The following is a 26,845-nucleotide window of genomic DNA, read 5'->3' as shown; positions in this document are numbered from 1 at the left end:
GAGCAGGGAGAGGGTGTGGGCGGGGGTCCCTTGACTACTTCTGACCCTTGATTCATCCTCTTCAAAATAAAGGGAGTTGGAGAAGGAGGTTCCTTGGAGGACTTTTAAATTCTAACTTCCTTAGAATTCAGGAGAGGGAGATCAAAGAAGGCTTCCTGGAAGAGAGGGTAATAGGCTGATCTGGGCCTTAAAGGACAGACACTCATGTTTTTACCTTGAGATTCAAATCCCCCTTGGTCGTCAAGTCTCATGAAATGAGAAGAGATATTCAATAAATCCTTTCTTAGATTGAGTGAGTGAGGGAATGATGGAGGAACCAGGGATTCTTTACACATTCGGATACTGTTTCATCCAACTGTCGGGTCTTTATGAAGCAGCTGTGACATTAGCCTGAGTCTCACCTGTGTCACTGGCCCAGGGACACCATGGCTGATGCCCCTTTTTAACCCTCACGTTCCTGCCAGGGTGGAACAGGTAGATGCCATGGAGAAGCCTTAGGCAGGGAAGTGAGAAAGGTGAAAGATTCAGGAGGAAAGAATTGGACAGGGCGTACTAGTGGGAAATAGAGGGGGGAGGTGCCCTACCCCCAAAACTTCTTCTCTGGTTGGAATCAAGCCAAGCCTCCCTCTTAAACTGTTTGTACGTGATTGATTTTCCCCACACTGCTCTGTGAGGCATGTTTACCTGGAGTGGCTGAGTAAAAACCACCTGGTTGCACCATCAGTTCTGAATGTTGTGCTAAGCTCCAGCCCTCGCAGAGGTTAATTTTCTTGTTTCTTGTCCTGTTTCCCACTGCAGAGAACTGCGTGGAGTTCCAAAAACTGAACGCAACCAACCACAGCCACGTGTCCCTGCAGAACGCCACCTCTCCTGTCATGGAGTTTTGGGAGTAAGTGGAAACGCCTTGTCTCCTTCGGCCCCTGGGGGCTCTGTCCTGGTTGCCCCCACTCCACCCCTGAAAAAAGCCTGACCCTGCCTCCAGCCTTGAACTTCCTGGCTTCTGTGGGCATTTGGCTGGTTTAGAAGCCAGGATGGAGATCTTGAGAGGTTTTCCAAAGGGGCACAGCTGAGAAAAATGCTTTCTCGTTCTTTGTTGACGTGTCAGCATGCCTAGTTACTTACCAGGGCAAGAAGTGCTTGGTAAAGTGATGGGCAGTTTAAAAACTCATTTTTAGCGAAAGAGAAGATTTAGACTGTTTGTCAAGAGTATATTTAGCCTGGAAAGCAGAAGTCTCCTGGGGGGACAGGTTAACTTTCATTCAGTAGCTGCAAGGTCACACGGAAAGGACATATATCAATTTGAGTGGGGAGAGGTTGTAAAGAGGCAAGTACTTAAGGAAAAGTGCAGTCCCGCAGTGTTGTCTGCAAGTACTTTCACGGGTTTTGAGCCCTCATACCTGGAAGTGTTTGACCAACATAAGGCTGTTGATGGTTTTGGAGACAGTGCCTGAATCCACTGACTTTATAGGCTGTATTTGTGCAGGTAGGCATTTTTGCAAAGACAGGCATTTTTCATCAGTGTTGCGAAGGGATCTGTAGCTCTTGGAGTTGCAGGGCTGCCATATACAGTTGTATAAGTTGCTCACTGCACAACCCTAGAGGGCATCATTTACATTGTGAATGTGCAGAATTGTGCAGCGCCCCAGGAATTGAAGAAAAGTTTCCTCTGTGGGTTGAAGACTGGATAAAGGCTCACTGAGGCTTTTCAGTTTGAAAAGGTCTGACTTCACTGAAGAATTTCCCCTACCCTAGTGCTGATGAATAGCAGTGTGGAGGAGCAGTAGTTTTATGAGTGATTTTCTTTTTGTTTAACCAGATACCATTCTTAGTGTGTGGCTTTTCTTCATTGTTTGTGTGTAGCATACAGAAGTTTCAACTATATTGAATTCAAACCTGCCAGTATTTTTCTTTTTGGTTTGCACAGTGAGTGTCTTATTTAAGATATAGTTCCCTACCTCAAAGTTGATATATATTTTTTTTTCCTGGGTTTTCTTCTAAGAGTTTTAAAGTTTTTTTCACATTCAGGAATATAATCTACCTGGAATATTATTTTGTACAAGATATGAAGTAGGAATCCAGTTTTATTTTTTATATAAATAACCAATTTCTCCAGCAGTATTTGCTGAATTATTCATCCTTTCCATACTGATTTGTCATGCCATCTTCCATATAAAGTTTTACTGAAAGCATAGATCTGTTTGAGGGCACTGTGATCTCTTCATCTATTTTGCTAACTGCGTGTCAGTGCTATACCTAAAGTTTAATTTTAAGCTTTGAACCCACAAGACAGGTCCCTCACTTTGCTGTTTCCCAAAATTATTTTAGTCTTCCAGATGAATTTTAGAATCAGCTTGTCAAGTTAAAAAAACAACAACAATAAAGGAGAGAACAACTCTGTGGGGACTTTGGTTGGGAGGATGATGAACTTATAGATTAGTCTGAGAAAACTGACACCTTTGTGATTGAGCCTCTCTGTTCATGAACATGGTATGGCCCTCAGTTTGTTTAGGTCGTTTAAAATGCCTGATGAAGTAGTGCTACCTGATGTGGTTGGCAGAGAAGCATCACCTGGTTGGAAATGCAAACTCTCCAGCTCTCTCCAGACCTACTGTCATTGTTCAGTTGCTCAGTTATGTCCAATTCTTTGCAACCCCATGGATTGTAGCATGCCTGGCTTCGCCCCCTTCACTATCTCCTGGAGTTTCCTCAAACTCATATACATTGAGCCAGTGATGCTCTATTTGACTATGACCTACTGAGTCAGTCAGGTAGTTAGGTATGACCTACTCAGTAGGTCATAGTCAAATAGAGCATCCATGTGACATTGTGCTGGAGTGGAGCCTGCTTTGTGTGTATGTGGGTGGGAGGGGTGCTGAGTGGCCTTTTCCAGCCCCAGTGGACTAGAGTTTCCTATGGGAATGTTTTGGACCTGCACATTTGAGGATGGCAAAAGATGGTCTCTGTGGTCCCTTAGAGAACAGAACCCGACGTCCTACACTGGACAAGGTCTCTGTGTAACTTACATTGGTTTGTACCATTCATTTCCTTTGTAATGTGTATGGGAACCTGGATTCAATTCTTATTTGTGCAGCATGTTTGTTTATTGTCTGAATTCCCCAGGAGGCTGTCGTGAAGCAGCACCTTTTCTGGTTTTGCTCCCCACTGCTGGTATATGGAAGACCCTCAGTGAATATTTACCAAATGTAAAGGTACATGGGAGGAAGGCAAGCAGACAGTATTTTCTAGAAAACAGTACATGAGGAGAGTCACAGTGGGCTCTGGCAAGTACTCATCTTATCCCTAAGCTCCTCAGAACAGTACTGACTGCTTCGAGGATCCCTTTGTAATATCCATGTGTGCATGCATACTTAATCGGCTCAGTCATGTCCATTTCTTTGCAACACTATGGACTATAGCCCGCCAGGCTCCTCTGTTCATAGGATTCTCCAGGTAAGAATACTGGAGTGGGTTGCTGTGCCCTCCTCCAGGGAATCTTCCCGATCTAGGGATTGAACCTGAGTCTCTTGCATTTCCTGCATGGGCAGACAAGTTCTTTAGCATTGAGCCCTCTGGAAAGCCCATAATATCCATGTTACCCACTCATTCGGACACCAAGTGGTGGGAGGAGACAGTTAGTCTGTGTCCTTACGTGTAACTGGGCCTTTTTGCCTGCTACTCGGTCATTCAAGATGAAAGTCGATGGCAGAATGAGCCCATAGTTCCAATTTTCTACTCTGATTGTATTTGTATCGTCTATGCAGTGTTGAATTCTGCATCCTTAAAGCACTCCAATTCTGGTATGACACTCCTTCCTTCCTTCGCAAGATGTTTGTATGAGACAGCTCTAATTCATCTTTTCCCCAGAGGTGAACTTGGGACATAGACACTCTGTGAGATGTTTGTAGCATCCTGTGAAAAACTGTTTGGGGCCACATAAACTTGAGAAGGGCTGAAAGCTGTGCCCTTCAATAAGAATATCCATTACCTTTGATTAACTCAAATTCCCAAACGTATTTTCCCATGCAATCATTTGTAATCATTCCCCCCTTTCCCCTCCCCTCCCCCACCCCGGAATGCTAGCATTCCACTAAACACAGCCTGGCAAATGCCATGCTAGGAGGAAGTTCTTCCTTGAATTCAGCCAAAGATTGGCTTCTGGGGCTCTAGAGGGAATGTGCCTGATTCCTTTCCTATGTGACGACGCTTCAAGTATTGGATCACGTGTCCTCGAAAGTGAGTCTTTCCTGGTTCTCTTTTCTATTTCCTTGTGTGTCTGATTCCTGTCCACACTGTGCTGTTAGTGTCCTGTCCCTGCTGCCTCTGACCCCAGGCATCTCATTCAGGGCCACATGGCTTGGTCAGAATAGACTGCCTCAGCTGGGTGCTCGTTCATTCGTTCCGCAAACACCTGAGCTCCTGGTGCATGTGAGCAGGAAACTGGCGTAGTTGGGAGTGGTGGAAGTAGAGGATGTGGTCCTAGCCCTCTGGAAGCGGAGAAGAGACAAGCCCGTGGATCTCATAAAATCAGTTACAAGGTGCTGCTTCCCTGCCCGTGGCTGGCCATGCCTTCACCCTGACCTTGGGCTTCTGACATCTTGAAGGTTCATTTCCCCTTTCAAAAGGGAATAATTAAAATGACTGTCTTAGCCGCTGAGAACAGCTCCGGCTCTGGGTCAGTCCCGGGTTCTGGATCAGGCAGGGGGCCTGTGAGGCAGGGGCGGCTTGTCTTCCTGATGTCAGATTTCAAAATCAGGCCACCCTGGTTTCCCTTAGTAACTCATGCGTCTGGCACCTGTGCATTTATCTCAATATGTTGGCAATTCTGCATTTTAAGCCCATGTGCCTTGTGGGGATTGAGTGCTATTGAGTGTAACCAGCATTGTGGCATCAGATGGACTGTGTTCTGTTTTCACTTTCTTTTCTAGGCACTCTCATTCTCTTGTCCACAGTTTTGCAAGCAAATGCATGTTCGCCATGTGTACAATTGAAAGTGCTTTTGCATGGCATCCATTCAGCACACATTTGTTGTAAGCATATTGTGTGCTAAGCCTGCATTAAGCTCTAAGGGTAATTTCTTCTCTATCTTTATTCAGAAGGATGCAGTCTTGTCTTTTTGGTTTCTCTTACTGGAGGAGGTTTTAAAAAATTTGTGTATTTCTAAATCGCATGGCCACTTGAGTTGATTTTCATTTGGGCACAGAATTTGGGCTCAGAGTTGCTGAAGTGAAACTCTTAATTCCTTCTGTGGTTCTGGGGTTGCCCCTACCTACCTCTCAGCCTCATCTTCCCTTCTGCCCACTCCCCTTCTCTGGACTGGTGCCCTTTGTATGTCCTGCACTTGTCCTAGGCTCAGTCTTGGGCATTTGTAGAGAAGAGTCCCTTTGCTTAGAAGATTCCTCACCAGTTCCTCGTGTGTCTGGCTCTTTCTTATCATCAACTCTTAATTCAAATGTCATTCAGTAAGCCCTCCCAGCCCATGCCGCTGAATCAGCACCCTAGTCTTTCTCCACCCCATCCCTCTGTTTTGTTGTCTGCATAGGACTTACCTGAAATCCTTGTGCCTTTATTTACTAGTTTCTTCTCTTTCTGTCTCTCTGTTAAATGGAAAGCCCTGTGCCAGCAAGGACTGTCCTGTTTTGTTCCCTGTTGTCCTGCCAGCACATGCTAAGTGCTCAATAAACATTTATTAGCATGCATGGATGGAAGAGTGAATGAATGAGTGAATGACTGTTTCTTAACCCTGTGGAGGTCAGTGTCATCTGAGTTCACTCTTGCCCTGTCTATTGAAGAGTGTACATTCCCAGGTTCAGAAATGTCATTCTCTCTTAGATCAGCTCCCCTTTATAGAAGTGGGTTCTCTGGTGAACACTTGATTTCCTTATTGCCAAAGTCACCTGTGCTTTCTTGTAGAAAAGTGTAGGAAGTATGTTAGAGTAGAAGAGGGAAAAAACTGCATACAATGGGATTTTATTTTCCATGATGCTAAAGCAGGGAGGGGTTACTTGCGGAAGTCTGCTCTCCAGACTTGCTGGTATCCACCAGACCCTCCCTGGATAACCATCCCTGAAGCACGAACCAGGCCTCCCCCTGCGGAGCAGAGCAGTGCTTCTTCACTCTTGTTGGTGCTGGCAACTCTCTGCCCTGACTTGTCAACACCAGGGGTCCCTGCTTGCCCAGACCCCCCCGGGGCCCTAGCAGGACCGGTAAATAGATGAGGAGGTGTGAACACGATGCTCAGGACAGAGGCACCGCTTGTATATCCAGGTGCTGCAATGTTCCAGAGAAGTGTAGTGATGAGATGCGAGGATGCAGACAGAGACCTGGGCTTTAAAGCCAGACAGCAAGAATTTAAACACTGTTGCTTCCACTTATCAGCTTTGGGCTCACTGCTTGAATCTGTTTGCAGCTCATTTTCTTTGTCTGCAAAGTGAGAGGAGGAGGGGGAGGAGGAGGAGGAACAGTTGGGCTTAGTAACTGCGGAAGAGCTGTGATCTATAAAATATTACTCCTTCTTGAACATTAGAGTAAAGATACTTGTATATAAAATCAGCTATGAGGCGATTTGTTTTCACAAATAGTGGGTGTCTCACACTGAGTCATGGGAAGCAGGGATTTACTGAACTGCAAGAGTTGTGTCTGAGGTTCCTTTTGCATCCTGATGCATGCAGGAAGAGAAAGGAGGTCACGGTTAGTTACTAAGCACGTGCTGTGTACCCTGGCCCCAAGCATGGCCCTCCAGGCCCATCGCTTCATTTACTCCACCCACCCATTGGAGAGATGGTACGGCATCACTGACTGGACAGATTCTCATCTCGGGATTCTGAGGCAGGAAGAGGTTAAGGGGCTCATCCAAAGTGCCTTTCTTGGCCAGCAAGAGCCGGAGCTGGGCTGAGAGCCAGCCTCTCTGATCCCTGCTGTGTCCCTCCACCCTTCCTTGCATGCTCCTCTTGCCCGTGACTGAAACGCCATCAGCTGCCTGTTTTATCTCGGGGCGGAATCCCACTGGCCTGTCCCTCCTCTCTGCAGTCCTGTGGCACTAGGTTCTCAAAGGGAGAGTTTTGGGGCAGATTGCAGTTGTTCAGTCACTGAGTCGTGTTTGAGCCTTGGTGACCCCGTGGACCGCAGCACACCAGTCCTCCCTGTCCTTCATTATCTCCCAGAGTTTGCTCAGACTCATGTGCATTGATTCAGTGATGCCATCCAACCATCTCATCCTCTGTTGCCGGCTTCTCCTGCCCTCAATCTTTCCCAGCATCAGGGTCTTTTCCAACGAGTCGGCTCTTCACATCAGGTGGCCAGCATCAGCATCAGTCCTTCCACTGAATCTTCAGGGTTGATTCTCTTTAGGACTGGCTGGTTTGATCTCCTTGCTGTCCACGGGACTCTCAAGAGTCTTCTCCAGCCCCACAGTTCTCTATAATTGATGGAGGGAGGGAGGGAGGGATGAATGAGGAAGGAGTTAAGTCTCCAGCGCCCAGCAAAACCAAAACACAGAAAACCTGTTGGCTTATGTTTTCTTGGATTTCAAGAGGCACCTTTGGGAAATGACTTGAACCTTGCTTTTAGCAGAACTGTGGTTTCCAGCTAAGCCAGGCGTTGCATGCAAGGCGAGCAGGCTCTGATCTGCTGTGATGACAGATGGAGACTGAGACTGGCCGCCCAGTGTCTATAGTGGCCCAGCAGCTGGTGGCACGAGAGGTTCATGAGTGACTTCAATTCAGGCTCAGGCAGAGAGCCATACAGAAGGGGCTGTCCCCAAACTTTAGTGCGTTATCCCAATTCCGTATTACTTCTAATAAAGCCGAGAGAAAGTGTTTGAAACTCTCCAGATTTTACACACACACACACACACACACACACACACACATACACACACACACACACACATGCACACACACTCAGCTCCATGCTTTCCCTGGAAGACCTGTAAGATTAGGAAGAAGCCCCAGAGCTGGGACCTGACTCTCCTACTCACTTATAGGAACCCTGGGCGTGCAATTCTGAACTTGAGCTTCCTCCCTGGAAAACAGGTGTGCCTCGCCACCCTTCCAGGTGCAGGCGCAGTCAGCATACAGCGACAGGGTGGGACGGGGGCCAGTAGCCATCAACAGTAGTGGCTCCTCTCACCCCTGCATCTTACCCATACTCAGCCTATCCCCCCACCAAAACCCCACAGCTCAGGTGGTGAAGGTGACATTCAAAGAATGGAGGCCTCCTGGTGGGATACTCTGGACCAGGGGGAAGACCCCCGCCCCCCCCCCCCCACACACACTCCCACGCTGGATCTCTCATCCAGGACTTTTCCCACGTCATGTGTGTGCCCGCCACCCCCTCTGTAGCAGACAATGACTCTCTGCCAGCCTTAACACAGAATGTGGTGTTTGACCCTCTGAGCTTTCGGCCACTTGTAATAGGGAGCTGCTGTACTCGGGGAGGCGTGGAAGGCTTGGGCAGCACTTTGGAGCTGTGCTGAGTCCTGCCAAGGGGGAGAGGGGCAGGAACCCAAGGGCCCTGGGACCCCAGCCATGGGACAGCGAGGCCCTTTCCTCTGCGTGGGACCCCTGCATATGGACACCTCCTTATTGCCTCCTGTGTTGCTGGTTCTTCCCCTCCAGCCATGCGGGACTGGAATAGGTGTTAAGCTTGGGGTCAGGAGATGGGGGTGCAAGGCCAGGCTCTGCCATTCACTGCCTGTGGCCCGTGGCAAGGTGCACTTCTTCTTGGAACCTGACTGAGTCTGCTCTGGACAGTGGGTGTGACACAGGATAACCTGCATGGCGCTGTCTCTGCCAGAGCGTGTTCTGCATAGTTAGGACGAATTGCTTTGGAAAGGCAGAAACATGGTGGGGCACTTCCTTCTTAATAGCCTTTAGATGACTTGGTGGTGTATTTACATACCATAAACTGCACCCCTTTTAGATGTATAATTCATGACTTTTGAGTAAATTTGCCAAGTGTGAAGTTGTCACCACAAGAATGTTTTGGACTATGTTCATCATCCTAACAAGATCTCCCATGCCCATTTATAGTTTATCTCAGTCCCACTGCCAGGCAACTTTTCACCTGCTGTCTGTTTCTTGGATTCATATAGTCTGGATATCACATATTTGATGGAATCATACAATGTGTGGTCCTTGGTTAATGTCCTCTTTCACTTAGCAAAATGTTTCCAGGGTTCATTCATGTTCCAGCATGTGTCACTGCTTTATTCCTTTTTGTGGCTAATATCCCATTTAATTAATTAATTAATTTAGTTTCATTTGTCTGACTATGAGTTGATGGACATTTGGGTAGTTTTCAGTTTGGGGCTATTTTTGAATAACCTAGTTTAGTTCACTCACTCAGTCATGTCTGGCTCTTTGCAACCCCATGGACTGCAGCACGCCAGGCTCCCCGTCCATCACCAACTCCCAGAGGTTACTCAGACTCATGTCCATCGAGTCGGTGATGCCATCTGACCATCTCATTCTCTGTCATCCCCTTCTCCTCCTGCCTTCAGTCTTTCCCAGTATCAGGGTCTTTTCCAATGAGTCAGCTCTTCTCATCAGGTGGCCAAAGTATTGGAGCTTCAGCTTCAGCATCAGTCCTTGCAATGAATATTCAGGACTGATCTCCTTTAGGATGGACTGGTTGGATCTCCTTGCAGTCCAAGGGACTCTCAAGAGTCTTCTCCAACACCACAATTCAAAAGCATCAATTCTTCGGCCCTCAGCTCTCTTTACAGTCCAACTCTCACAGTCATACATGACTGCTGGAAAAACCATAGCTTTGACTAGATGGACCTTTGTCAGCAAAGTAATATCTCTGCTTTTTAATATGCTGTCTAGGTTGGACATAGCTTTTCTTCCAAGAAGCAAGTGTCTTTTAATTTCATGGCTGCAGTCACCGTCTGCAATGATTTTGGAGCCCAAGAAAATAAAGTTTGTCACTGTTTTCATTGTTTCCCCATCTATTTGCCATGAAGTGATAGGACTGGATTCCATGATCTTTGTTTTTTGAATGTTGAGTTTTAAGCCAGCTTTTTCACTCTCCTCTTTCACTTTCATCAAGAGGCTCTTTAGTTCCTCTTCACTTTCTGCCATAAGGGTGGTGTCATATGCATATCTGAGCTTGTAGATATTTCTCCTGGCAATCTTGATTCCAGCTTGTGCTTCATCCAGCCTGGCATTTTGCATGATGTACTCTGCATGTAAGTTAAATAAGCAGGGTGACAATATATAGCCTGACGTACTCCTTTCCCAATTTGGAACCAGTCTGTTGTTCCATGTTTGGTTCTAACTGCTGCTTCTTGACCTGCATACAGATTTCTCAGGAGGCAGGAAAGGTTGTCTGGTATTTCTATCTCTTGAAGAATTTTCCACAGTTTGTTGTGATCGACACAGTCAAAGGCTTTAGTGTAATGAACAAAGCAAAAGTGGATGTTTTCCTGGACATCTCTTGCTTTTTCTATGATCCAATGGATGTTGGCAATTTGATCTCTGGTTCCTCTGCCATTTCTAAATTCAGCTTGAACATCTGGAAATTCATGGTTTACGTACTGTTAAAGCTTGGCTTGGGGAATTTTGAGCATTACTTTGCTGGAGTGTCAGATGAGCGTAATTGTTTGGTAGTTTGGACATTCTTTGGCATTGTCTTTCTTTGGGATTGGAATGGAAACTGATATTTTCCAATCCCATGGCCACTGCTGAGTTTTCCAAATTTGCTGGCATATTGAGTGCAGCACTTTAATAGCAACATCTTTTAGGATTTGAAATAGCTCAACTGGAATTCCATCACCTCCACTAGCTTTCTTCGTAGTGATGCTTCCTAAGGCCTTCTTGACTTCACATTCCAGGATGTCTGGCTCTAGGTGAGTAATCACACCATCATGATTATCTAGGTCATGAAGATCTTTTTTGTATAGTTCTTCTGTGTATTCTTGCCACCTCTTCTTAATATCTTCTACTTCTGTTAGGTCCATACCATTTCTGTCCTTTATTGTGCCCATCTTTGCATGAAATATTCCCTTGGTATCTCTAATTTTCTTGAGGAGATCTCTCGTCTTTCCCATTCTGTTGTTTTCCTGTATTACTTTGCATTGATCACTGAGGAAGGCTTTCTTATCTCTCCTTGCTATTGGAACTCTGCATTCAGATGGGGTTTGAATAACCTAGGGGGTTTGCAAAGGCTGAGTTTTATGTTAACCTTTTTAACAAGCTGGCAAACATTCCCAATGTGGCTAAACTGTTTTACATTCCTGCCAGAAAGATATGAGTTCCATTTCTCTGTATTCCTTTTTTTTTTTTTTTTTAGCAGATGTTCTTGATTTATTCAGACTGGCTAGGAATATACTTTTTATGGGTTTATCTTAAGGAGTTACTCCAAATATTATTTTTTATACTAATTAACAAGAAAGTGACAAGATAAAAAAATTATACTCGAAGAATAGTACATTTTTAGGAGTCAAAGTTCAACAAAAATTCTTGAATATATATGAGTGGTATTATGATTTCGATATGTTGACAGAAAAGACTATACATTTTTGATGGGATGAGTACACATTTTGGTTTCTCTGGTCCCAGTGCGATTGCTTGTCTTGGTGTAATTATTTTTTTTAATTTATTCATTTTAATTGGAGGCTAATTACTTTAAAATATTGTGGTGGTTTTTGCCATACACTGACATGAATCAACCAGGGGTGTACATGTGTCCCCCCATCCTGAATCCCCCCTGCCACCTCCTTCCCCGTTCCATCCCTCTGGGTTGTCCCAGTACACCAGCTTTGAGTGCCCTGCTTCATACATCAAACTTGGCCTGGTCATCTATTTCACATGTGTTTTTGAAGATACTTATTTTTGTCTATCTTTCTGATTAGGCCATCCTCGTGGGTGCACCCTTGTGGGCATGAAGTGGCATCTCATTTTGTTTTAATTTGCACTTTAATGAAGAATAGTTCTAAGTAAGTTTGGGAAACATCGGGTTAGACAGAGCTATTGTTAGTTGCTCAGTCACATCCAACTCTTTTTGACCCCATGGACTGTACCCTGCCAACCTCCTCTGTCCATGGAATTCTCCAGGCAAGAATATGTGACTGGGTAGCCATTCCCTTCTCCAGGGGATCTTCCTGACCCAGGGATTGAACCCTGTCTCCTGCATTGCAGGCAGATTCCTTACCATCTGAGCCACCAGGGAAGCCCAGACAGACAGAGCTATAGAGATGCCTTTATTGCAGGACTTCTCAGAGCCTTTAATATTCTAATGAGCATAGGGGCTGTCTAAAGAGGGCTACAGTATGTAGCCATTCCTCAGTGAGGTCCCTGTATGACCTCAGGGTGCCATACAGGATTAGTTTTCTTTGGGAAGCATTAGCCTAGGACAGAGGTCAGAAAACCATGGACCAAATCCATCTGCTGCCTGTTTTTGTAAATAAAGTTTTACTGGAAGACAGCCATAGCATTTGTTTACAAATTGTCTCTGGCTGCTTTCACACAGCAAGGGTAGAGTTGAATAGTTGGGACAGAGACCATACGCCTTGTGAAGCCTAAATCCGTACTGTCTGGCATTTTATATAGAAACGGTTAGTGTACCAGGCATTTCTAGGTCAGAGGTCAGCATAGATGCTCACTGCATCTTCAGGGGGAAGGAGGTTCTTGGTTTACAGGTACTGACCAAGGAAGCACTTGGTAAGGCTTCGTATTATTTGAGCTGGTGCTTGAAGGACAGGCAGAATTGTGAAGGCGTGTGAGAACTGAGAGGGACATTGCTGGCAGATAGAACTGTGGGATGGATCCTGGGGAATGGAGAAGTGCAGGGTGTGTTCAGGACTGGAGGGGACTTCCACATGACCGGGGAGGAGGATTTCTGCAGCCACAGAGGAAATTGGTGCGGGAACTCAACACCTTACAGACCAGCTTTGTTGCCTTGTTGTAGTCCCTGAGTGATACTTTTTTGGTCCATCTTCCTAAGACAGGGCTGTGGGTCCTAGCTCTATCTCAAGTTGAGCACTTGTGGCCTCTGCCTTTCTGGGCATGTTGTTTCCCTAAGCCATGGTTTTCCCATCTGTAAAGTGGGAATCGTGATTGCACTGACTTCAGTGAGCAGGAAGGAAATGCCAGCTGTCCCTGTCCTTGTCATCACCTGTCTCCTCCCTGAGGGCAAAAGTCACCTGCCTTCCTCATCACCGCAGCCCCTGTTCTTAGGGCACTGAGCAGCCTGCAGGTAACACTCGGTCATTCTCCCGAGGGAATGCGTGATGCGGAGGCCTGAGTTTCCTGCCAGGAGGGTCCTTGGCCTGAGTCCCCAGCTCGGTTCGGTGCCTCAACTGAGGGCCCCTGCAGGAGCAGACCCCTGACGTGGGGAGAGTTGATGCCCTGCACTGGGCCAGGGAGGTGAGAGCAGGACCCCGAGGGGGCAGGGAAGGCGCATTTGTTTGGGCTGTTTGTTTGTTTGTTTGTTGCTTTGGGAGACCAGAGAGGAGGCCCGAGCTAGGCTATTTATAGCTCGGTCCCTCAGTGCCAGCATTTAGGGTGGTCTCCGCATCCCCGGCAGCGCTCCTGTCCATGACAGGTTAAAGAAAGCTGAAGTGCATGCCGGTTATGTGCTGGACATTAGGATGAGCACCCCCCCCCACCAGCTGGGGGCCTGTTCCCACCCCGCCCGCCCCGGGCTCTCTGCCGTGGTGGGAGAGGGGTCTGCTCCACCTCTGCTTTCTCAGGTCAAACCACTCTCGGGTCTGGAAGCTGGTGTTTGGAAGGGAGGTGCCGGGCGTGGGGTCCCATCCAGACTCAGCCCCTCCGTGTGTAAGGGGCAGGCAGGGGACATGGAGAGGGCAATGAGGGTGTTACAGGATCTGATCTAGACACTTCCTTGAGACCGTGGAGGACAGTGGAGAAGCCTTGAGCAGGCCTCCCCTCTCTGGGGCCAGCTTCTGCAGAGGCTGTGGGCATCATCAGAAGAACCCTGTTTCAGGTCCCAATCTGGGTCAGTTGCTGGGCCATTCTGGACCCCAGTTGCCCCACCTGTAGAATGGGTATAAGAGTGTCTTCCAGAGTGGTTATGTTGCTGTGAGAACTGAATGTGTGAGATGTGAGGACCCTCGCGTGGCACCCGCCAGTCACCTCTGCCACCAGCTCCTTCTTGTTCCTTCCTCCGAGAATCTCTTAACAACGATGGTTTGCTTTTAAACTCACCTGTTGGATTCCCCAACTCTTTCCCTCCTCTTCCCTCAGAAATGACATCTCCACCTGTGGACTTTGCCCCTGTTGCCCATCTCAGAGACTTCTACCCCCTCCCTCCTCCCTCATCCCCCATTCCATCCTGTATTTGAAACTTTTCCCTCCCTCCTGACTCTTTCCCATTAAGTCTCCCAGTCGTGCCAACCTGAAAATAAAACAAACGTAAGACAGCTCTGGTACCCTGTGGCTGAGAACTACCAGCCTCCGACCCCATCGGAGCAGCTTCCCCAAAGAGCCGTCTCAGCAGGTCTCACCTCCCCACCTGCACCGCTGTCTGAAGTCTGCCCCACCAGGGCTGAGCGGCTTGCCTTGCTTCCCCCACCTCCCCGATTCTGAACCCCACAACGCTGTCCCTCTCACCAGGCTGCTGGAAAGCTCTTTCCCTCTGCCTGCAGAAGCCGCCTTCTCCAGGGATGCCCAGCCCTCCTCCGTCCCGTGAAGGGCTCCTCCGTCGTCCTCTCTGCCTGTAAATGATGGGGCTCTGAGATGAGATGAGATGCCCCCTCTCGCTCATTTCTCCGCCTCTGCCTACTCGACCTCATGCTCTCCCTGGACGCTTGATGGCCAAGGGCTCAGGTCCAATCTCCTGTCTGCATCTCTGTTGTGAGCTTTTGCAGCCAGAGACCCAGCTGCCTCTGGCCCTTGCAGCCACCTGGGGGTTCCACAGGCATCTCAAAATCGCCTTATCTAAAAGACTGACTGACTCTCCACCTCCTCCTCCATCCTACTTAACAGTTCACTCCTGCTCAGCTAACGACTCCCCCCGCCACCCCTGTGTATGCATTCAGGTACACGCCTGGTGTCAGCCTGGACCGCCTACTTCCCTGCTGCCTGCCACCCCCAGGGAGCCACCTGATGTCCCTGTTGCTCCTCAGCCCCCCTCTTCCCCTCCAGGGTCATTTCCCTACCTTAGTCCAGCCCCTCCCTCTTTATTGTCCTAGTTAACGCAAAAGTTTCCACACCGGGCACTTTGCTCCATTCCATGCCTACCATCCAGTCTTCCCGCTGCAACCAAAGAGAGCTTTCCAAAACATGCCCCTGATGGAGTCTTGCCCCTCTGTAAGAGTCTCCTAGGCTTCCATCACCCTCAGGAGGAGGCACCCGCCCCTCAGCAAGGCTCACCTGCTCATCACTCCAGCCTTGTCCTCGCCCTTGCTTCTCACCCCGCTTCCTGCTGCACGCTGAGCCCTTCTCTGGCCTCCCGGAGCCCTGGTTCCAGCCTCCCGGCTTTTGCCTTTGGTGGCCTTTCTGCCCCCAAGTGCCTCCCTCTTCTTTGTTAACTGTCCTGCTGCTCTCCGGGACCTCCCCACCCCACCCCCACATCCTGATACTGGCCAGACTTGCAGTGAGGGTCCCCTGCTCTTCCCTGTCCTCACCGTCTCCGCACTCGGCTCTGTTCACTGGCCTGTCCTCCCCAGTGGACCGTGAGCCCAAGTGTAGCGCAGTACCCGATACACTGAAGACACCTTAATAAGTGTCATTTGAATAAATTGAGAAATGCATGAAGGATGCATGCCGGGAACTGCTTTTACCCAGCACACGAAGACACATGAAGTAGCTCTGGGGTACGTGCCTTTGATCTGTAAAGAGAGTAAGGGGTGATTTTCGTGTCATGGGGGAGTCTGAGGAGCAGGCCCCGTGGGTGAATGTCTGGGCTCTGGAGCCAGGGTCCCTGGGTTCAGATCCCGACCCTGTCACTTGCTCTCAGTGACTTTGGGCAAGTTCCCTGACCACCTGGCATGTCAGTGTCCCCATCTTTGCAATGATGATAACAACTGTACCTTCCTCAAGGATGGTTAGGAGGGTAAGATGAGTTCCTGCTTGAAGACCAATGGAGACACAGACCTAGAGAACAGACTTGTGGACATGGCGGTGGGGAGAAGGAGAGGGTGGGACAAATTGAGTGAATAGCATTGAAACATAGACAGTACTGTGTGTAAAATTAGATAACCGGTGGAAATCTGCTATATGATGCCAGAAGCTCAAATCCCACCTAGAAGGGTGGGATGGGGTGGGAGGTGGGTGGGAGCTTCAGGAGGGAGGGGACATATGTTTACCTATGGCTGATTCATGTTGGTGTATGGTAGAAGCCAAACAATATTATAAAGCAGTTATCCTCCAATTAAAAGTAAATACATGTTAAAAAAAAAAAAAACACTAAGAAAAAATGCAACAAAAAGAAAGCCTATGGAAAGGGGTGATGTCCCTTCCCCAAGGTCACACAGCTGGTCAGGAACAGAGCTTGGTTTCAAGCCCAGGCGTTTCTGTATGTGCTGAAGGCTGAAGAAGCAGAGACATTACACCTCCAAGTGCTGGGTGGAAATCTCCAGACATAGTCTTAATGACCTGAAAAAAAAAGCCATGTGAAGAACCTGCTTTCCTGCCTGGCTCGTAGTAGGTGCACATTATAACCCAGGTCAATGAATGCTTCTGAAGGGCCCCAGGCAGTCTTCAGCATCTCCTGTCCCCCGAACGGTGTCGGGAGGTCTGTTCCCGGGTCCTTTTTGGCCAGGGTGTTGGCAGCAGACTCTTCTTTATTCAGACCGTTCTTCTGTCCCAGTGCTTCATGGGGGAGGGTCATTAAGAAAGTTTTTTTTTTTATTTTCCCCAGGAAGAGCTGTGCCTTCTCCAAGTCTCCGGAGTTGAGTGTCCCAGCCCCCAGGCTCTCAAAGGCTGCCCTTGTGGGTTTGAAAACAACCCCAGAGCCCTGCAGGCCGAGAACCTGACCCCCCGAGCCTCCTTTCTGTAGACACTCGGGCCCATTGCTAGTTAGAGTCAGCGCCGGTAAAACCTAAAGAAAATAGTTTGAGGATGTTTTCAAATAGTGTCTGGTGGAACAAAAGAGCCATTCATCCCGTGTAGCTTTTAGTAATGTGCTTCCCATTCTGGGAACTAGATTGTTCAATTAAGCGAGAGGGCGCTGAAGCCGGCTGCATGACTCGAAAGTGTGCAAGCTCCAAAATGTGGCAGAGGGGGCCTGCGCCAGCTCGCTCCTGGCAGGTCTAACCCCTTCTTTGTCCCTGGGTCCCCGCGCTGTTTCCAGTTTTCAGACACTCCGTTCAGAAAAACCACGACATCAGTCAGAGGGCATGTGCGTGTGTGCATGCAACCCTGCTAGATCTGAGTCCTCGGTACCCCAGGCATCTCCCTCTGCCTTGGCCACTTTCTCTTCTGCTCCAGGTTGTCCCTTCCCATTCGCCGGCTGATGGATGTTCCGGAAGCTTTCAGGGCCTTGGGGTGGGGAGATCGCCTGCAGTATGTCAGGTGGTAGTATGCATCCTTGGCTACGAGGCTCTTGGTCTGGAGACAAGGAAGTCGGTGAGCCCCCTCAAGTTCCTGCAGAATTTTGGGGGTGAGCGGGCACAGCAGGGTATTGCTCTGTTCTGGGGAGACAGTGCATCCCTTCAGTAACTTCTCAGAGAACCCCAACTCCCTCTTCAAGTAGTAATAGTGGTAGTGAAAGTCACTCAGTCGTGTCCGACTCTTCGCGACCTCTTGGACTGTAGCCCGTTATTCTCCTCTGTCCATGGAATTCTCCAGGCAAGAATACTGGAATGGGTTGCCATTCCCTTCTCCAGGGGATCTTCCCACATTGCAGGCAGATTCTTTACTGTCTAAGGCATTAGAGAAGCCCCCCTCCCTTTTGTTCTCTCTCTCTCTCTCAAAAAAACCCCCTTGTTGTTTCTAAGTCATTCCTTCATTACCAGGAAATTCTACTTCTGCAGTGATGGCCAAGCCTTGCCCTTCATGAGCAATCCTTGGGAAAATGTAGCAAAACGCAAGCTTCTTCAGAACCATTCCATAAGGATTCAGACTTGATGGGTCCAGGATGGGACCCAGGGATTTTTATGTTTTCGGCAGGCATCCCACAAGGACCATACTCTGGGTCTTGCTGCTTGGTTATAAGAATGTGCTCAGTTGCTCAGTTATATCCGACTTTTTGTGACCCCGTGGACCATAGCCCGCCAGGCTTCTCTGTCCATGGGATTTCCCAGGCAAGAATACTGGAGTGGGTTGCCATTTCCTTCTCCAGAGTGTTGTAAGAATAGATATTCCTAAAAGTTACATTTAATACAGCCCCTCACTTTAAAATGAATTAAAGCCAAAGACTGCTAAGACATGAGAAACAAATAAAGAATCCTTATAACAAAGCAGCTGTCTCCTTTCTTTCTCAACTTGCACTTCTTTTTGCCCAGCTCCTCCTAGTACAGGGCAAGAGCTGCACCATCCATACTTCTTTATCCTCAGTATAAATGTAGTGCCTGGCACCTAGTATGTGCTCAATAAATGTGTATTTAAGTAGATGTTCTCCTTTCTGGCCATCAGTCTAGCGAGAGCTGGCTTCCTTGAGAGTAAATCCCTGACTGCACGCAGCCCAATTTTGTCTGGGGGCCTGCCTGATTCTCCGGCAGGGTTTGGGGCCGGAGGGAGCCTGCAGACCAGCGCTAATTGTTGTCATTGAGTAATTAATGCAGAATCAGGCCCCAAGTGGATTCCCAGGGAGATAGACACTGAGGGAGGCTTTCATGCTTGGTGGGATGGGAGCTGCTTTTCTCAGAGGACGTTCCCAGAGCGCCCAGGTGACTGGCGTGGTCCAGTGGGATGACTTGGCAGCTGGAATGGGGTTCATGGAGCGAGTGTGGAGGGGGCTTGTGTTCCTGCCACGGTCCTGCACAATATGGAGCATGGTGAGTCTGACTCTGGAGAAACACAAGCCCCAGGATGTGCTGTGAGAGACAGGCCTGTGTCAGCTCTGAAGGACGGATGAGTCCCAAGCGAGGCTGTGGCTGGATGCATGCTGTGGCCTGGGCCCCCTGGACATCCCTGCCCCTTGGCCCGCTGTTCAGGACTCCCAGTGATACTTCCTCTGTGTATCTGCCCTGCTTTTCCCTTCTGGTCTCTGGGCCCCCATGTTCCCCAAGTACCCCATGCTCTATTTTCTGGCCATTGCTCGTGCTTGTCCCTGGACCTGAAACTATCTCTACCCACTCCGTCTTCTGGCTAAACTCCGTCAACCTTCAAACTCTAGCTCAAATATCACTTCTTCCACAAAGCTTTCTCTGAGCCCCATGGCAGTCAGGATAGTCTGGGTTGTGCTGCAGTGACAAAGATCTTAGTAGCTTGAAGAAACCGAGTTCTGTTTTTGTGTGTGTGTGTGAATGAATGATTATTTAAATTCTACAGTGCTTTACAACTTTGAAAAGCTTCACACACATGACTTTATATATTCCCGTGTGTGTTAGTCGCTCAGTCGTATCTGACTCTTTTGCAATTCTAGGGACTGTGTATCCCACCAGGCCCCTCCGTCCATGGAGTTTCCCAGGCAAGAATCCTGCAGTGGGTAGCCATGCCCTTCTGCAAGGGATCTTCTCAACCCAGGGATTGAACCTGTGTCTCCTGCATTGCAGGAAGACTCTTTACCATCTGAGCCACCAAGGAAGTCCCGTAATAATTTTTTTTAAAGAAGCTCCTACCCTATATTGTCCCTTCCCACCTTTCCTTCTCCCCACTGGTAACCACTAGTTTGTTCTCTGTATCTGTGAGTCTGCTGCTTTTTGGTTTTATGTACTAGTTGGCTGCATTTTTAGATTCCTCGTACAAGTAACATCATCCAGCATTTGTCTTTCAGCAGAGTTTCCTTCTTGCTCATAGAGCAGTTCTGACCTAGGGTGGCCGGAGGGCTCGTGTATCCTCTCATGAACCAGAGCTTCTAGAGGGCCACCTGGATACATGCTTCTGTTAGGACAGCAACACTCATGTGACACCACAGACACAGGGCAGACCACACCGCCTGGCTCTGAATGCCGCCATCTGAAGGGCCGTGTGTGCCATTGGCCACAGCAAGTCCTCTGGCCAGAGCTGAGCTCAGCAGGGACGTGTCATCACCCCTCACCCCTCAGGGAGGGACCTGGAGTGTTTATGGACGGTCCTGCCATCTCCTGGGACCCCTGAAGTAGGTTCAGTGCTTCCCCTGGACATCCTCCACATAGCTCTTCCTGTGCTGTTCCATACACCATCTCTGAACCCCCATCCGGTCCCATTCGCCCCACAGGGTGAATCCAGGACAGCTGGGGGCTGGGTCTCGTTCCTTTCTGAGACCCCCACACCTGGCCCTGGTATGACTCAGAGAAGATGCTTGGTGAATGGGGGGCGCATGGCTGAGTGACCTGCCCCTGCCCCTCTGCAGCAGTAGCCCCTGCCCACGGTGGGGTCCGTGTGGGCCATCTCCAGCCCCCATGACTCTGGGCCCTCCATTCTGCAGGCGCCGGGTCCTGGCCATCTCGGATGGGATCGAGCACATTGGGGACCTTCGCTGGGAGCTGGCCTTGTGTCTGCTGGCAGCCTGGACCATCTGTTACTTCTGCATCTGGAAGGGGACCAAGTCCACGGGAAAGGTAAGAGATGGATCTTCAGCTCGCTGCAGGAGGGGAGGGGGCGAGTGGTCCTCGTCCAAGCTCACAGGTGACCCGGAGAGCACCAGGGGCATCACGTTACAAAGGCCAGCTCCTGAACTGGGAGCTAGGAGGAGCACTGTGCGGCACTCTGGAGTCCAGAGTTGAAATCCCCCGTCCACCAGCTGTGTGCCACACGCCTCAGGGTTGTCCACTTCCACCTCCTGTGCCTCGGCTTGCTCACCTGTGAAATAGCAAAGCCTCATCCTATTTTCTTCCTGGGTTGAGAGTCCTATACGGGAAGGAGAGTTGAAGTGCTTTAGAAACCAGGGAGTGCTAAACTACGACCATGGAGTATATTGTGATAACGACCTGGGCTCCAGGCGTGTGCTCGGGCAGGTGGCACTGTCTGTCTCCACTGATGGGCCTGGAGATCTCACCCGCCTGCGGTCCGTGAGGGGAAGGCCAGCCGCCTCCATCCTTCTGTGCTGTCTGTACCGCGTGGCCTCCAGTGCCTCGCTGTTGTTCGTTTGTTGTTTATTCGATCAGTTGTGTCTGATTCTTTGTGACTCCATGGGTGTAGCCCACCAGGTTCCTCTGTCTCTGGGATTTCCCAGGCAAGAATACTGGAGTAGGTTACTATTCCCTTCTCCAGGGGATCTTCCTGACCCAGGGATCAAAGCAGCATCTCCTGCATTGCGGGTGGTTTCTTTATGGCTGAGCCACCAGGGACCATAGGAGAAGAAAGATGGGAGCAGACAGCAAGCTCTGAGCTGCCCTGGCCTGAGTCACAGCGGCTCTTCCACTCCCAACCCGCTGGCCAGAGCCTGAGACACGGCCTCACCAGCTGCCAGGGAGGCTTAGACGCGAGGGGAGCAGAGGGATATCTGATGGCTGCAGCCGTCTGTGCCACAAGGGCCACATGCGCAGCTCATGGCCAAGTCCAGCCCACTCGTGTATTTTATTAAAAAAAAAAAAAAGAAGGGGAGAAGAATTAGTTACCAACATATGGAGAACAGGTAATTTCATTTGAAATATGTGAAAAAACCAACAGGATTCTGCTATCCCTTGGAAAGTTGAGAGACAGGGCACCTCTGGGCTTGTGTACCTGCCTGACAGCGTTGGGCTGAGCTGAGCAGCAGCCACCTGCTTCTACGGGGACTCGGTTGGCCACAGTCCACAGTCCTGTGGCTGAGGGTCAATGCCGTGAATAGCGTCAGTTGCTCAGTCGTGTCTGACTCCGTGTGATCCCATAGATTATAGCCCACCAGGCTCTTCTGTCCATGGAATTCTCCAGGCCAGAATACTGGAGTGGGTAGTCATTCCCTTCTCCAGAGGATCTTCCTGACCCAGGGATCGAACCCAGGTCTCCCATACTGCAGACAGATTCTTTACCGTTTGAGCCACTATTAGCTTCCTCATTTGTGGGAAAGAGGAAAATAGGGCTTTTTAAAAATGCCTGTGTCACCCTGACTGTGTCATAGTCCCTGACTGCCGGCTTCTGGTAGGCAGTTACTTGTAAGCTTTACTCTTAAGTTATTGGTAGAGGCCATGCATGGAGACAAAACCTCTGAGGAAGTAAGAACTTAATGACTCTGGGACCTTTTGCAAAAGATGGTCCCCTTGGCTCCCAGGGTGGTAGGTGGGATGAAGAACCAACTGCTAAAATGTGGGAGGGGGGCAGACCTGAGTGAGGGGACTTAGAACAACACAGAAGAGACGTCAGCAAGCCTCATGTTATGAGCTGTAAGGAGGCTGAGGATGTACTAGAAAGTAATCATGAATGTGCCTCAGGGACCAGGAAGTAGGACAGAGACTCTCGTGTCCCTTCAGATGAGATGATTTTGCCAATCTTTGCTTTCTCTGGTTTGTATCTTAAAGACAATAGAATTTTTTTTCTGTTTTTCCAAAATATAAAAATCATTGCATTATCAGTCTACTTTTCAGACTATATACATCCTGCTCCCATGCACCACTCCCCTCCACCCGCCCCCAGCCACTGCCTTTTTTGGCTAAAAAAGAGGAGGCAGATGCAGGGGGTGAGAACCAGGATCTAGAACCAGGGTCCACATCCCAGGTCTGTCTCTCGCTGACTGAGACCTGGGGTGAATCACTTACTTTCTCTGAGCCTGTTCCCTCTTTGGTCAAATAGGGATTGATAAGTGAGCTTGTCTGCCGGGGTGGTTGCAAGACTGAAATGCACAGCTGCATGTTTTAACACTTAGCAGAATGGAGAACTGATCGTAAGTGTGAGAAGCAGATGGTGATTTTTAAAAATCTTGTCAAACTTATTCATCCAAGAAGTAGTTTCTGCGTATCTGCTGGATACCTGGCGTTATTCAGTGGGCCTCTAAGACGAATGAAACACGGCCTCTGCCCTCCGCAGATGGTCTGTGTGGCAGCGCTCTGTGAACCGTCTGAAACAGGGAGGAGCGCCGTCATGCTTGGTGCTCTGGTTGCTTCTACTACGATGACCAGCTTTCCGGGTGTTCACGCGGGGCCGGTGGGGCCTGGCTGGGGGGTGGGTGTTCAAGGCTGTGGGGAGGACAGTGCAGTTGAGGTTTTGGTGGGTGCACGTGTGCGGGCTGTCCACGTGAATGTGTGGCCTTGGGCTCGTGGGCCATGGCAGGAGGAAGTGCAGTCCCAAGGCAGGACCGCTTGCCACTGGCGGGCCCATCAAGCCTGTGTGTCAAAGGGTCCTAAGGCAGGGACCCAGTATCAAGGAAGGACCAGCAGGCTCCATGCTGAGAGATTTCAGAAGAGGTTTGGGGGGGAGGCAGGATGATGGTTCCTGAGTGCTTCACAAGCACATTCCATTCAGACCTTGAAATAACTGCATGAGACACAGGGGCCGGCATTATCTCCATTGTACAGGTGAGGAAGCTGAGGCTTTGTGGGGTTACATGACCCCACAAGGACACTCAAGAACACTCAGGTGGGGAGGCGGAGGGCTGAAGTGAACCCTACGCCTTGGTGACTGCATAGCCCAGGCCTCTGGGTGAGTGCACCATCAATCCTGTCCTGTGACTTGAGGACAGTGACAGTTTCCTTACAGGTGGCTTATGAAGAGGCTGTTAAGAGCACGTAGGAGGTGCTCCGTGATTGTTGGATGCAGCTAAAGGGTCCTATTAAGGGAAATGCTGAAGTCACAAGAGCAACTAAGTCCTTTCCTTAAGACTGGGTTTCATGGGCTCTTCTCCATGTTCCATGTCCAAGACCAGGGTGAGTGTCCAGGATGAGCAGTGGTTTTCAGGACCTGCAAGGCTCCTTGGAGACTATCTGGTCCATCCACAGCCATATTTTATGGATGAGGAAACTGAGGTTCAGAGAGTAGAAGGGACTTGTTCACAGTCACATGGTGAGTAAATGTCAGGTGGGGACCTGCTCTGGTGGCCCAGCTCCCTTGTTGTTCAGTCGCTCAGTCGTGTCCGACTCTTTGTGACCCCATGGACTGCAGCACGCCAGGCTTCCTTGTCCATCACCATCTCCCAGAGCTTGCTCAAACTCATGTCCATCGAGTATGTGATGCCATCCAACCATCTCATCCTCTGTCACCCACTTCTCCTTCTGCCCTTAATCTTTCCTTCCCAGCATGAGGGACTTCCCTGGCTGCTTATAAATGACAAGGTTCTGGAGGTCACATCTGACAGTTCAAGGAGACTAGGAGACCCCAGATCAGCATGTAGGCTCTAGGGCCTGATGCTTTTATTTATTTTTTTACTGTTTATTATTCACCTTACCTTGGACATGAGCCCAGCGTCCAAAGGCTTTTCTGATTTTATATAAAAACAGTTAAAAATAAACACAGCTCATCTGAGTCTTCCTGAGTGGGCAGAGGTCACCCCTGCCACCTGCCTGCACGACTCTGGCCAGAGTCGCCCTCAGGGGTCAGTTCAAGGAAGCGGGAGGGACTCCCATCTTCCTGCTGTTGTCCAGGAGCTGGCATTTCCTCTTCACCCCAAGTTCCAGCCTGCTATCCATACCTGGGACTCAGGAGAAATTTCTGAAATTTCATCAAGTTGAGGAAAAGTTCCTGGCTCCATCCCGTCTCCAAGGCAAGAACTGTAACCCTGACTTTAACTCAGTTGAGAGCACAACCCTTGCTCAGGAGTGGGTGCACACACTGTAGGCTCAGCCTCTTGGCAGGTGCTTCTGTAAGTATGGATTTGGGATCAGGGCTTCCCTAGTGGCTCAGATGGCAAAGAATCCACCTGCAATGCAGGAGACCCAGGTTCAACCTCTGGGTCGGGAAGATCCTCTGGCAGAGGGCATGGCAACCCTCTCCAGTATTCTTCCCTGGAGAACCCCATGCACAGAGGAGCCTGGTGGGCCACAGTCCATGGGATCACAAAGAGTCAGACACAGCTGATAGACTAACACTTTGTCTTTTCACTTCACAAATAAGTAGGTCCCAGATGAGGCTGTGGCAGGGCCACAGGTGGGGGTGACAGTGCTCTCCGTTGGTTTGCGGGGTGGTATGTGGGCCCCGAGGCTGTGTCGGCATCGGTGTCCCCCACCCCACAAAGGAGAATCGCTGCACGTGACCTTCAGCTCCATTTCCTCCCATGCCTTCCTCAGTGCTTTCCATCCTTCTGATGTTACAGACCCACATTCAAGGTCTCCCAGGGTCTGAGTGAGCAACCTGCACACTCAGAAGAGGCTGCTCTGGCTGGAGAGATGGTCTCTGGGTTCCAGCTTCAGTGCAGAGCAAGTGGTACATGACTGCTGCTTAGTAGACTTTGTGGAAAGGGTGAGCCCCGCCTGTGCGGGGGCTCCCTGGGAGGTGCCAGGATGCACCCGGGAGGATGGTGGACAGTGTTGCCCCCGCAGAGTGTGCAGTCCACACTGGGTGCGGGGGACACCGACAGATGAGCAATTATGATTCTGTGTAGTAGTGCTCACGTTAAGCAGTAGAACTAGAGAATCAGGTCCTGTGAACAAGGGGATTCTAATGGCAGAGACCCAGCTCTGGAATGTGAGAATACAGCTTGTCTGAGCTGGGAGGGTTTAAGTCCAAACCCTACTGTACAAGTAAGGAGGTGGAGGCCCAGAGAGGTCGTCAAATTTGCCTGAGGCCACCCCTGCTTGGAAGGAGCTGAGCTGGAATTCAGTTCTGGGTCTCTCTGCTTTCCCTAAGCCTGGTCCTCATCTGTTCTGATACCTCCAGCTGGGAGCTCATGTCCAGCTTCAAAGACAACATGTAGGTCTGATTTCTGAGCATGTGGCAAGGGCTTAGTAAGCCATTTATTTTCTTGCCCTGGTTTTAGTTCCACACAGTTATTCATCCCCTCTCTCTGGATGGCATTGAAAATTCCCAGAAGTCTGGATTAATGAAATAAATAAGAACATTTCTCAATTGTATATTAAATCCTGAGTAAATATAGGATTCTGAAACACTTGGTTTCTTTAGGAAGAAACTTCCAAGCTGTTAATAAGTTGTCATCTTCTGGATGATAAACATTTTCAGTCAGGATAATTGAAATCAAGTGGCTAAGACATGGAGACATCTTTGTGATTTTCCTGTGTTCTTGGTTTTTTGTTTTGCTTTTGGAGATTTTCTTCTTTTAGAGCAGTTTTAGGTTCACAGCAGAGTGAAGCAGAAAGTACAGGGATTTCTCATCTACTCCCTGCCCCTACACTGTGTTACCTCCCCCATTATCAACAACCCCCACCAGAGTGGTACATTGGTTAAAACTGATGAGCCTACATAGACACATCATATTCTCCCAAAGTCTATAATTTATATTAGGGCTCACTTTTGGTGTTGCATATTCTGTGAATTTGGGCAGATGTGTGATCCTGGTGGGCTACAGTCCATGGGGGTCATGAAATGTTGCACACGACTGAGCAGCTAAGCACACACATAATGTTTAATGCCTGAATCCCTCATGGGTCAGACAGTAAAGAATCTGCCTGCAGTGCAGGAGACCCTGGTTTGATCCCTGGGTGGGGAAGATCCCCTGGATAAGGGAATGGTAACCAACTCCAGTATTCTTGTCTGGAGAATTCCATGGACAGAGGAACCTAGCAGGATACAGTCCATGGGATTGCAAAGAGTTATACACGACTGAGTGACTAATACTTTCACTTTCATAATGTATAATGACATGGATCCAATATTAAAGTCTCATATAAAGTAGTTCTACCACCCTAAGAATCTGTGCACTTCTGTTCATCTCCCCCCACTTTCCCCAACCCTTGCAACCGTCAAAACAGAATCTTTTTGCTGTCTGCATACTT

General features: G+C 49.2%; 1 protein-coding gene across 1 annotated transcript in view; it reads left to right on the top strand.

Moving 5' to 3' along the window:
- The window catches only part of SLC6A11 (solute carrier family 6 member 11), a 125,976-nt gene that overhangs the window by 6,430 nt on the left and 92,701 nt on the right, over positions 1-26,845 (top strand). The window contains exons 4-5 of the mRNA XM_043443244.1: positions 799-889; positions 20,476-20,608. Coding sequence (XP_043299179.1) covers positions 799-889; positions 20,476-20,608 — 224 coding nt within the window. The remainder of the gene's footprint in view (positions 1-798; positions 890-20,475; positions 20,609-26,845) is intronic.

The sequence above is a fragment of the Cervus canadensis genome, chromosome 22 (genome assembly GCF_019320065.1).
Source record: "Cervus canadensis isolate Bull #8, Minnesota chromosome 22, ASM1932006v1, whole genome shotgun sequence".
In the NCBI taxonomy this organism is placed as follows: Eukaryota; Metazoa; Chordata; class Mammalia; order Artiodactyla; family Cervidae; genus Cervus; species Cervus canadensis.
The sequence above is the reverse complement of the archived record's forward strand: the minus strand, read 5'-3'. Positions and strand labels throughout refer to the sequence as shown.